This window comes from Micropterus salmoides, unplaced genomic scaffold (genome assembly GCF_014851395.1).
Source record: "Micropterus salmoides isolate LMB-PRFRI ecotype aquatic unplaced genomic scaffold, ASM1485139v1 Ms_hic_scaffold_17, whole genome shotgun sequence".
NCBI classification, from domain to species: Eukaryota; Metazoa; Chordata; class Actinopteri; order Centrarchiformes; family Centrarchidae; genus Micropterus; species Micropterus salmoides.
This window is the reverse complement of record NW_024040817.1, coordinates 8,059,932-8,071,484: the sequence shown is the minus strand read 5'-3', so window position 1 is coordinate 8,071,484 and position 11,553 is coordinate 8,059,932. Positions and strand designations below refer to the sequence as shown.

The following is an 11,553-nucleotide window of genomic DNA, read 5'->3' as shown; positions in this document are numbered from 1 at the left end:
TTTTTCCATTAATTGTGGTATTTTATCCTTGTTTCATAGTCATTGTATGTATTTTCTTATGTGGAGCACTTGTTGCATGTAATTTCTTTGTTGTAATGTAAAGCACAATAAGCTAAATTTCTTGTATAAAGGTTGCTATACTAATAAACATTATTATTATTGTTGTTATTATTATTATTATTATTATTATTATTATTATTATTATCAACCGCCAGACGACGTTGGCTGAAGCTCACTCACTAACGTTAATCTCAGTTACTTTACGCTCTGGAAACTGCTTCATATTTTTTGTTCTAAAAAATAAAATAAAAATAAAAATAAAAGATTTAAGAATAAAAGACGCAGAACATGTTTACTTAAATTGGCATCTAACTAAGTAAAAAAAAAATATATATAAAATGTTTATATTTATCGTAAGGGGGCGTGGACTCCTGAAAACGGCGGAAGCGGAAACCGTCACGTCGTGTCGACTCCTCGAAGATAGCCGAAGATATGTTGGAGGTTAGTGCTTATTTGTTTTTGCAAATACGCATATAGAATACACAAAACGCCGCCGCTACCAGTGGGTGTTGTTTTTAACTAAAAGCAGCGACTGTTTGAAACCCTTCCGTTGATCGCTAAAGTGTCATATTTAAGCTGATTGTTGCTGGCTTAACAACAACGCTCGACCGTTAGCCATATTGACGGCTGCTGGTCTTCTTCAGTCGCTCTCCGTGGTCCTGAAAACACTCTGCGTGACTACTGACACGTCAATTTACAGATGATGTGGCTTACAGTTATCCAGGTGCACTACAAATTAGGTTTTGCCTTATATTTTCTCACAGCAGCAGCACCAGGATGCTGGAAGCTTACGAGGTTGTAGCTTAGCGAGTTAGCTAACCTAGGTGAGAATCTGTGTGTTTGTCGCAGTGATTATGACAAACTGATACGAGCTGTCACATACAGCAGGTGTAGGAACACCTCTAGTCTAGCTTTGCTGTCATATATTCTTACCTTTCTGTTTACCATTGTCACTCAGTGCCAACCCATGCCTCAGCTCTTTTTTCTTATTGACTGGTATCTACCCGCAGCTGTAGGATCTGGTTTCTGACATCCTGAGACAAGCAAATGCAGTCAGGGGGAAGAGAGACCTGCAGGATGTACACTCACTGAGCCAGCAACTGCACCCGAGGAACATAAAAATAAGTCTTTGACAGCACAGCAGGTGGACTTTACAAAAGGTAGGCATATGTGAGTGTTTGTGTTGTGTTATTTGATTATGTGTAAGCATGTTTTTGGATCCTTCTTTTCCAGTTCTCTGTGCCAACTCTGTAAGCATGCAGCAATTGTTCACGAGTTTTCTCTGAATCAGATCACGGTGGTTTGATTCCCCACCTCCCCCGCCAGACACCATGACGTCCTCTATGCTCCGCCGACAGCTGAAGAACCTGGTCCAGAACTACTCCGAGGCTGAAGTTAAGGTGAGAAACTGAAATCAATGGGTTAAAAACAATGTAAACCACAATATTCAGTATCTTAAGCCTGTAGGATCCCATTTTTTTTAAATCAAGTGACAAATTTTATATTTCATATTGTGCCTAATTTTCTACAAATTGTTAAGTTGTCATTGAATAATAGAACAAGACATTCTTTTAAATTTTCATACGCATACGTTTTCTTAAGTCACAGTGAGCTATTCTCTTACATGCAAACCTTCAGGTTTTACAGTCGGGGATATGTTTCTTGCTAAAATAATGATCGGATGAAACATGAACGTTTATAAAAAGGCAGATAACTTTTTATTAACATGACGAAATGAGATGATGGCAAGGAGTTGCCACCACCTTATATTTCCTAAACACTGACATTTCTTGCTTTGCTTCTTTTGCAGGTGAGAGAGGCAACATCTAATGACCCATGGGGCCCATCCAGCACTCAGATGGCTGACATCTCTGATTTGACCTACAATGTGGTTGCCTGCAACGAGATCATGACGATGCTCTGGAAACGCCTGAAAGACGACAAGAACTGGAGACACATCCACAAGGTAACAATGATAATGCACAACAAGTCCAACATGGTGTGTTCAGACTTCAGAACAGTCATTTCACTGTCATTATTATGGATATTCTGTCATCCTTGAAATTTCAGTTTATCTATTAAAACAGGACATTTTCAAATACACCCATTATTTGTAGAGACTGGTGGCTGATGGGTACATATAGCACCAGATCCCTCTGTGGTGTCTATGATGAATGGGTCATAGATAATAATTAATTGAGGCAAAAAAGGTCACCCAAAGATCTGTAGCTTTCTTTTGGAAACAAGGGCTGTGACCAGAAGCCAATACAACAACATTTCTCTGGTCTAATTTCTCTGAATTGGTTTGTTAAAACAACAGTTTAACAAACCAATTCAAGTTTCTTGATGTTAGAATATGTGATCAAAAACAGGATATTTTGCATGTACAGTAATATCGAAAGTTTAAAAGATTACAAATGAACTTTGCATTTACCAATGCAGCAGTTTTTAACTGTTCTAGCTCAACTGGAATGTATTACCATTTCAAGGATCTTCAGTGAAAGCACTCTCTGTTCTTTCACACGAGATGCTTTATTTATCTGGTCTTTAGTAAAGACCTAAACTGCACCACGTATCTGCTATTATGTTACTGGTATCACCAACTCAGTAACATAACACACCATTGTAACTTGCCAGTCATATGACTTTGTATTGGCATATCAGTTACACTGGTGTCCACTACTATCTAAGTATTGGATGTTTTAAGGTTTTTGCATCTTGCTTATCCTTTCCTACCAAATCTATGATTTTATACAGGTCATGTTTTGTTTCTTTCATTATTGTTTTGTCCTATAAATTCCACAATTCTATAAAAAACAAAACAGTTGGAAACTGTTTGGATTGTCAGTTTATTTTTGTTTCATCCATTTGTTTCACATTAATTTGTTCATTTGTCATGCTTTTTTCATACCAGTCCCTGACACTGCTGGAGTACCTGTTAAAGACTGGTGACGATCGTGTGCTTCTGAAAATGAAAGACAACATCTACATCGTCAAAGCCCTCACAGAGTATCGCTTTGTAGAAAAGGATGGCAAAGATCAGGTGATACATGCTTCCTGATAATGTCTAAAGCATACGACCTTTTAGTATCCATTAGAAGGCTGCATGCTATACATTAAGGTTATTCATTATTGTTACCATAATATCCCATCACCACAGTCCTTTTAACCACCAGGTTTGCAATTAAAGGTTTGTCTCAAACAAATGTCTGTCAAACAAACAAAGCCTGACTTCATGACACTTTCATGATTGCTTAGCCCCATAAGAGTTATGTCAGAGTTTAGTTTTAGAGTTTACAGTTTATTTATTGGTTAAATTTATAAGACCTGTACCATTTGTGGTTTGTTTCTGGTATACGTTTTTCAGGCTTAGATAGGATTTTGCTGTCAGAGCCAAATCAGCCAAGTCTAATGTAAACGTCTATCCCAGGGTGCAAATGTGAGAGAGAAGGCCAAGGTTGTCCTTGTTCTTATGGAGGATGATGATAAACTAAAGGAGGAGAGAGACTTTGCTGTTAAGACCAGAGAGAAGACATCAAAAAGTTCTGCTGGTGAGCCCTCTGTCCTAGTATCACTGCTAAGCACCCATTGTTTCAACTGTTTTAGTATAATTCTAATTTTTTCTGCGTCTCTCACACAACTCTCATTTAATCTCTTTTTCATCCCTTCTAACCAGCCTCATCCACTGATGCCATCAAGGATCCCAACTACAAGCCATGCTACGTGGCCGGGGGCTCAGGGCTTCCATCCTTAGACAATATCCCTTCGGTGGCCGATTTGACTGCTTCCTTTGCTGCCCGCAAAGAGGAGCGTCTTAGACAGGAAGCTGAGAAGAAAGAAGCAGAGAGGAGGGTAAGCATATAGCAAGTACCTGTACAATACAGTGCAGTCAACAACACTTAATACCATAGTCCCGCTATGGCTAACCACAAGTCAGCATCAACATCCTAGTTTCAACAAAACGGTACATTCCATAACACAGTTTTTGAATGGCTGCTGTTTTAATTTACATATCACACAGGTGTTCATGATTTGGTGTTTGCCCCCTGTATATTTATTTGTTTATTCTGTCGTATTTTCTGTTAGGGAAACCAATGTTTATGTATCATATTTATAAAAAAAAGCCTAGGACACATGAATGATGGGAAAAGGATGCAATACTTACAAATACATTATATCCACTATATCCTATGAGACACTAAACCTTTGCCTGCGATAGATAGGATACATGTATTGCCCAATATATATACATATATAAATTGTTAAACGATCAACCAAAAACTAATGCAAAGTTTTAGTCAATCAACAATAAGGCATTGCAATGAGTTGTTCAGATTCTTTGGTTTCAAGTTGGCATTTGGGCCCATTATTTAGTATTGGGGCTCACCATCACGCACTGCAAAGGTTCTGGAGCCAAATTCATGGACAGGGGCTGGACTCCTTTTTCCATTGTTGCCTTGGTTGAGAGGCACCAGGCGGCTGTGGGGATACTTATGAGTACAAAATCCTGTAGGTCAAATACCAATTGCAATTGATTACTCAACAACTAATCAGTTCAGTGTTTGTGTAAGCAGGAGGAGTTTAGACCATTAGTAAGGGTTTGTGTTTACATTTCTCATTTTGCAATGGTAATATCCTAGGCCAAGATGACTGAAGATGAGCTTAAATGGGAGGATGCAGGCAAAGGCAATGACGTTAAAGGAGGTGCTTGGGGAGGAGAGAAAGCAGAGGAGGAGGTGAAACCAGACACATGGGGAGCCCCCAAAGAACCCAAGGAGGCCACAGATCCATGGGGCACACCCACAAGACCAGACACAACTGACACAACAGCCAGCAGTGATCCTTGGGGGGCTCCAACTAAAACTGATGAAGATCCATTTGCAGCACCAAAAGTTGACGAAGATCCATTTGCAGCACCAAAAGCTGACGAATATCCATTTTCCTCACCAAAAGAAGACAAAGATCCATTTGCTGCCCCAAAGAATGGAGAAGATCCTTTTGCAGCATCAAAAGATGATCCTTTCAAGGCACCAAAAGACAAGGAAGATCCCTTTGCTGCTCCAAAAGATAAACCAGATCCATTCAGTTCATCTAACAATGATCCATTCAGTGCACCCAAAGATGATCCATTTAATGCCCCCAAAGATGATCCGTTTAATGCCCCAAAAGATGATCCTTTTAATGCTCCAAAAGATGATCCGTTTAATGCCCCAAAAGATGATCCGTTTAATGCCCCAAAAGATGATCCTTTTAATGCTCCAAAAGATGATCCATTTAATGCCCCCAAAGATGATCCATTTAATGCCCCCAAAGATGATCCATTTAATGCTCCAATAGATGATCCGTTTACTGCTCCAAAAGATGATCTGTTTACTGCTCCAAAAGATGATCTGTTTACTGCTCCAAAAGATGATCCGTTTACTGCTCCAAAAGATGATCCGTTTACTGCTCCAAAAGATGATCCGTTTACTGCTCCAAAAGATGATCCGTTTATTGCTCCAAAGGATGACCCATTCAGTACCCCAAAAGACGATCCCTTCACTGCTACCAAAACACTACCTAAAGAAGATCCTTTCTCTGCTCCAACTAAACTTATCCAAGACGATCCTTTTGCTTCACCAACAACACCACCCAAGGAGGATCCTTTCTCTGCACCAACTAAACCTATAAAAGATGACTCCTTTGCTGCTCCCACAACACCTCCTAAAGAAGATCCGTTCTCTGCTCCAACTAAACTTATCCAGGATGACCCTTTTTCTGCACCAACAACACCACCTAAAGAGGATCCGTTCTTTGCTCCACCCAAACCCACAAAAGACGACCCTTTCTCTGCACCAACAACACCCCCTAAAGAGGACCCATTCACAGTGCCATCCAGCCCACCAAAAGATGATGCCTCTGATCCCTTCAGCGCCCCTTTGGTGAGCTCGCCCCAAGGCAGTGCAGATGCGTGGGGAGCCCCTGCTAGCCCTCCACCTGCCACCGGGTCAGATCTGTGGGGGGCTCCATCTGCTCCAAAGGAAACAAAAGACGGAGATCCCTGGGGGGACGGGACAAGCGCCTCCTCACCGATTGATAGTTCTAATGCATTTGGGGATGCATCTAAACCAGACAATGACCCATGGGGAGTCCCAGGTAAGAAACAAATGCATGAGCATGAAGATTAATTCTTGAAACATGGGAACACTTCTTAGTAGTTTTTTCCAGAGCTTTCTTCTGTATTGCAAGACTTTCTTTAGCAAATGGAACTTGCTAAGGTGTCATCACAGCTTTGATCATGTGAAAACAAGTGGTCATATATTGTGGTGACGTAATCCCTGTGCCACCAGAATCATCAGAATCAGACATCATCTGTCTAAAGCTGATGATACACATGGCAACTTTTTGAGCAATGTTGCTGGGCAATCTTGCTAGTGGCCAGTCCGACTATGTTTTGAACGGATAGCGGCGGGGCAGGTGGGGGAAGGGGATTACGGTAGTAATCTTTACTCATTACTACTGATGGCACCGTTGCCCTGCACAATTGCTCTAAAAGTTGCTCTATGTATCATCAGCTTTAGAACATCAAAACCAGTCAAAGCATCGACTGTGAAGAAACCAAAGTCATCGGGCCAGGAATCAGTGGACAGTTTGTGAAAGACAATCTTTGAACAAAGGCAGGAATTGCCATCTCACCAATATGCAACAACTTGTTATAATGTGCCTTAGTTGACATGATGACACCTGGACCATTTCCAGTTGCTGAAGAACACTGTATGATATGGTTGAAAGCTCTAGAAAAGCAAATAATGGAACCTCGTGTTTAGCAATTTTTAACTAAGAAATGATAGAAGCAATTAGATTTAAATGTTGGTTTCTTCTGTATATCACTATTTTGTCCCCATTGATCCTGCATGCTCTATTTCCCTGCTTAGCTGCAGCTCCAGTTAGCACAGATGATGCTTGGGGTTCACCTGCTCCGCCATCAGACTCCTGCCCATCTAGTGACCCCTTTGGAGACGGAGCATCTAAAAAAGATGACCCTTGGGGTGCATCGAGCAGTGCACCTAGCAATGGGACAGGTAAATTGCACTATACTCTCTGTCTGAATGCATATTTCTTTGATCCATCCATTATTCATAAGAATAAAACCTCATTGTCTACTTTGTACTCAGCAATAAAACGATCAGCTAAATCTTTGTTCTGTCTTCAGCAGCAGTCTGTTAATGTATGCTTATTTTTAATCGAAAGCTTTTGCGAGCTGGCTTAGTGCTCAGCTGAGAGTGGTGACTAAAAACGTAACTTGTCTGTTTGTGCCTGCATCTCTGCATTGTTTATTTGCATTTATGTATGAAAAGACACTTCATGTGTACTTGTAATGGTCATTTGCATGTGTGACCTTTGTCTTCCATTTTCTCCATTTCATCTCCATCTTCCCATCGGTCAGCAGTTGGCTAGCTATCATAATCAATTAATCTTCTCTTCCGCTTTGCTCTCTCTTCTTCCCTGACCTGTCCCTGAAAGAAAACACCTTTTAGAGTAGAACTGGACCTTTATTTTATTGCAGGAAAGCGAACATCGCAGGGAAAGGAGACAAATAGAAAGACTGCTTCGTTTCTGGGTTCTGCGGGGGCGTCACTTGTTGACTTGGATGATCTATTTTCTTCTAACCCCAAACCAAAACAGCGCCCCCATGTCAGCACACTTAACGCCCAGACAGAAGTCATTGGTAAGAACAGAAAAAATGCTTCACTTTGGGTGAATAATATAATTTCTGACAAAGGCTTCATGTGGAATTATTTGTGGTGCACTTGAGTCAGATGGATGCATGATCAACCTCAAAGACTGGATACTAAAAAGCATCTCCTGGTGATGTTGCAAAATGCATTCCACTACTGTTCAGCTGAAGTCTTCAGTCCAGAGAGAGACAGAGATGGGTGGAGATATTATGACAGACAAATAAATATTTATTAATAGGTTTGTATGGGAAAGCTTATTGTGTTTATGTGTTTTACCTAACCACCCCTACCCTGTGGTCTCACTGTAGTGTATAGATGTTGTGGTGTGTGTGTGTGTGTGTGTGTGTGTGTGTGTGGGAGAAATAGTGACCTATTGAAGTTTAGTATAGAAACTAATGTATATTATCCAGTGCAGATATTTAACTTTTCTCACTCCTCTCTCTGCTTTGGTGCATTTTCTCTTTGCTGAAATACTTCAAACTGTATATCCACCCCCCCTCCTTCCCCTTATCCCTCCATCCTCCTGTTACACCTCCTATTTCCCAGGCAATTTCAAAGCCAGGGGCATGACACCTGGCCCTGTGGTCAGACCAGGGGCTGTTGCAGGGATGTCCCCTCCTGAAACATCAGCCCCATACTGCAGACCTTTTGGTTCCACCCTTACTCCCTCCTTTGGTGCACCTTCTCCCACTTTTGGAGCTGCTGAAACTCCCCTATTTCAGCTACCATCCCATACCCTGGGGGTATCTCACTCCGGCTTAAATATGCTTCAGGCATCTCAGGTGGCTCCTCTGTATTCAGGAACTGGAATCGTACAATCTGTTTCTGTGGGAGGAGTGGGAATGGTGCAGTCTGGATCGCTGGTGGGGAATCCTTTCGTAGACCCCCTCTTGTTTGAACAAAGAATGGGTCAGTCCAGTTTCTCTGGAGGGAACTGTCAAGCAGGAGTGGCTCACTTGCGAGGGTCCACTCCACAAGCTGGAGGTGGAGTCCCTTTCCAGCCGGAGTGGCTCTCGAGCAGTGGGTTGGGTGAGACTGTGAAAAACAACAATCCATTCATGTTCTGACAACTTGACAGGTTATTCTTTCCTATGAGATGCCGGGATTATATTAAATGGCCACACTGGGTAGGTTTACATGTTTTAGCCTCCAGAATATCTACTGTTTAAGCTTTTAAAACATAGCCATAGGAGTAGATTGCTTTCCTATGTACGTTCCAGGCAGCCACTGGTTATGTTGTGAATTTTCCATCATACTTTTTGTCAACCTTATAGTATCATCAAATGTTATTTCAGTTTTGTAGAGAGGGACTATTAAGGTAACTCATTGGAAGACTAGGCACATTTATTTGTATAGCACCTTCCAAATAACAATAAAATTCAAAGTGCCTCTCTAAGTGTACAAACAATAAGCAAACAGTGATATTCTGAAAAGGATTACGTGAATTTGACCATTTCTTGTATTAAAAGGTTGATTTTCAGCAACCTGAATGCACCAAGAACAAAGAGTTTCCAAAACTATTTACGTGACGAGTTCAGTCGTGAAAGTTCCTGCTTGTAACTGGACTAGCATGTATTAATAGCATTACTTTGACAAAAGAATAAATGTTTCATTGGTTGACTGAACCAATGGCAGCATGGAAGGTAAGAAACAGTATAAACAATTATGGTATACTGTTGGAAAATGGGCAGTAGTGACTTGTCAGGCTAAAACATGCAAAGTCTCTAGTGTGATCCTTTTTAATTAAATCCATCACCTCCCCAGCTTACCCTTTCCTCCCCCTGAGATCTACTCATGTCCAATTAATATAAAAGCCATGGTTTAAATGTATGCAGCATAATATATTAACTGAAATACACACAAAATATGTATGAAACTGTGTACTTATTTGAAACAAAGTCATTTTCATGCACAGGTCTAAGAAACAGAGAGCACCTTTGTGAGAGTGTCATGTGGAAATCCTGAAGAATTACTGTTTATGTGAGTGTTGTTTCATTCTGTGACTGGTCCTTTAAAACACTGACAGGACTGATCTGGGAAAGACGTCGCTGTAGGTTCTCATTAAGTGTGCATGTGTTTGTACAAGGCGGAGTGTGTGTGTGTGTGTGTGTGTGTGTGTGTGTTTGACCTGTATGCACGCAGTGTGTGTGCAGTATTTATTGTGCTGATGTAAATAGTGGAAGTAATCACAGATAAACCTTGAATTATTCTGTATATTAAGAGTGTTACAATCATGAGTAACTATTTATCAATTTATTGATTGATTGATTTATTGCTTGATTATTTATTGATGCAACAATGCAGCAGTGGCCTCCAATAAAGAGAAGTTCAGGTTAACTTTCGTTACAGTGTCATAATCAGAACGGTTCCCCTGATGGTATTGATCACATGTGATGTCAAGCATGATTGGCTCAAACCTGACTTGGCTGCTCAAACAATGCATTATCAATCAACTCAGTAACCAATGGTGGCTTTCTCTTCCCTGTTTTGAGTTGTCGTTGTCATTCTGGATTCATTGTGTAACTGAACATGTCTTCGCTGTATCTCCTGGCATTAGACAAGAAACAGAAATGTATTATTGTATGATGTTTAGCTACGGTGTTGGCTAAATAAAAACCGAATTTGAACATATCAACGTCTTTAATGTGCATGCTGTCTGAGCGGATCCTCCCCTGTGAGTGATAACTGAAATATTTCAACACACACCTGTTCTTGCTTCCTTGGGGCTGAAGATACATTTTGACTTTAAGAAAACATAAACAGTAGCAGGGTTAGCCACAGTTTAGGTAATGTGAAAACAGTAAATCTACAGGACCAGTGACTTCTAACAGGTCACATAGTTTGTGTTTTATGGGCCTGTAAACATCTTTCATGTATTTTTGACTCCTTGAAATTTAAATTTGTTGGAAAACTTCACTGTAAGAAGTTTAGCATTAAGAAGTTATAGTAGAGAAAGATGAGAATGAAAAAATAGTTTTTTAATGGATTTATCTGTGTATTTGAATTTAAAGCTGTGTTGTAAACTGATGGTATACAGTACATTTGAGAAATAAAATGCTCATTTCTCACTGTGTCTACTCAGCATTGTAGCCTTTTTGTTGGTTCTCTATATCGGATTTCACTAATTTTCTCTGAAGATTTTCTCAAATCTCAATTTTTAAACTGAATCACTCATTTATTGGGGATTTGTTTTGGCTAAACCTTGCCTTCCATTCAAACCAATAAAGAACTTTCCTACTGTCACCACAAGAGGGCAACAAATATTAACAGATATTTGTCACTCACATGAAACACCTCATGTACTACCAGTTGTTGCCACTGTACTTGGCATATTGAAAGCAAAATAAATTAGGACACATAATCATTACATTATGAACCATTTAAAAGAATAAGTGCACAACCATAAAGAATATTCTACTGAGGGTAAATATAATTGTTAAGAAAAGTGCGTTACAGATAAAGTGAATTATTATTATATATTATCCAAGATAGTGCTGCGCATAGCTGCCTCGGTGTTAGGTGTCAGTGGGGAACCCCCCCTTTCAAATAACGCAAATGTCTCTGCACATCTAAATTTTACTTAATTTCATATCATGCACAAACCTGGAACTTTGCACATATTTGTTGTTAATTGTTAATCGTTCTTGTTCTATATTTTTACATTTTGTCAATTTATATATTTATGTTCACAATATTCTCTTCCATTAAAATATGTCTGCACACACAAACCGGAGTAATGCACATGTAAATATCTGCCACATTGTTCTTTCTCTGT

The 11,553-nt window shown here is 40.0% G+C and overlaps 1 protein-coding gene across 1 annotated transcript; it reads left to right on the top strand.

Moving 5' to 3' along the window:
* Window positions 1-431: 431 nt before the first annotated feature.
* LOC119907291 (epsin-1-like) lies at window positions 432-10,409 on the top strand. The gene is made up of 11 exons (XM_038725055.1): window positions 432-501; window positions 1,071-1,220; window positions 1,352-1,460; window positions 1,871-2,026; window positions 2,975-3,103; window positions 3,491-3,611; window positions 3,737-3,912; window positions 4,701-6,195; window positions 6,975-7,121; window positions 7,607-7,768; window positions 8,325-10,409. The coding sequence occupies exons 3-11, from the start codon at window positions 1,392-1,394 to the stop codon at window positions 8,843-8,845; spliced, it is 2,976 nt and encodes a 991-aa protein (XP_038580983.1). The 5' UTR covers window positions 432-501; window positions 1,071-1,220; window positions 1,352-1,391; the 3' UTR covers window positions 8,846-10,409.
* Window positions 10,410-11,553: the final 1,144 nt, after the last annotated feature.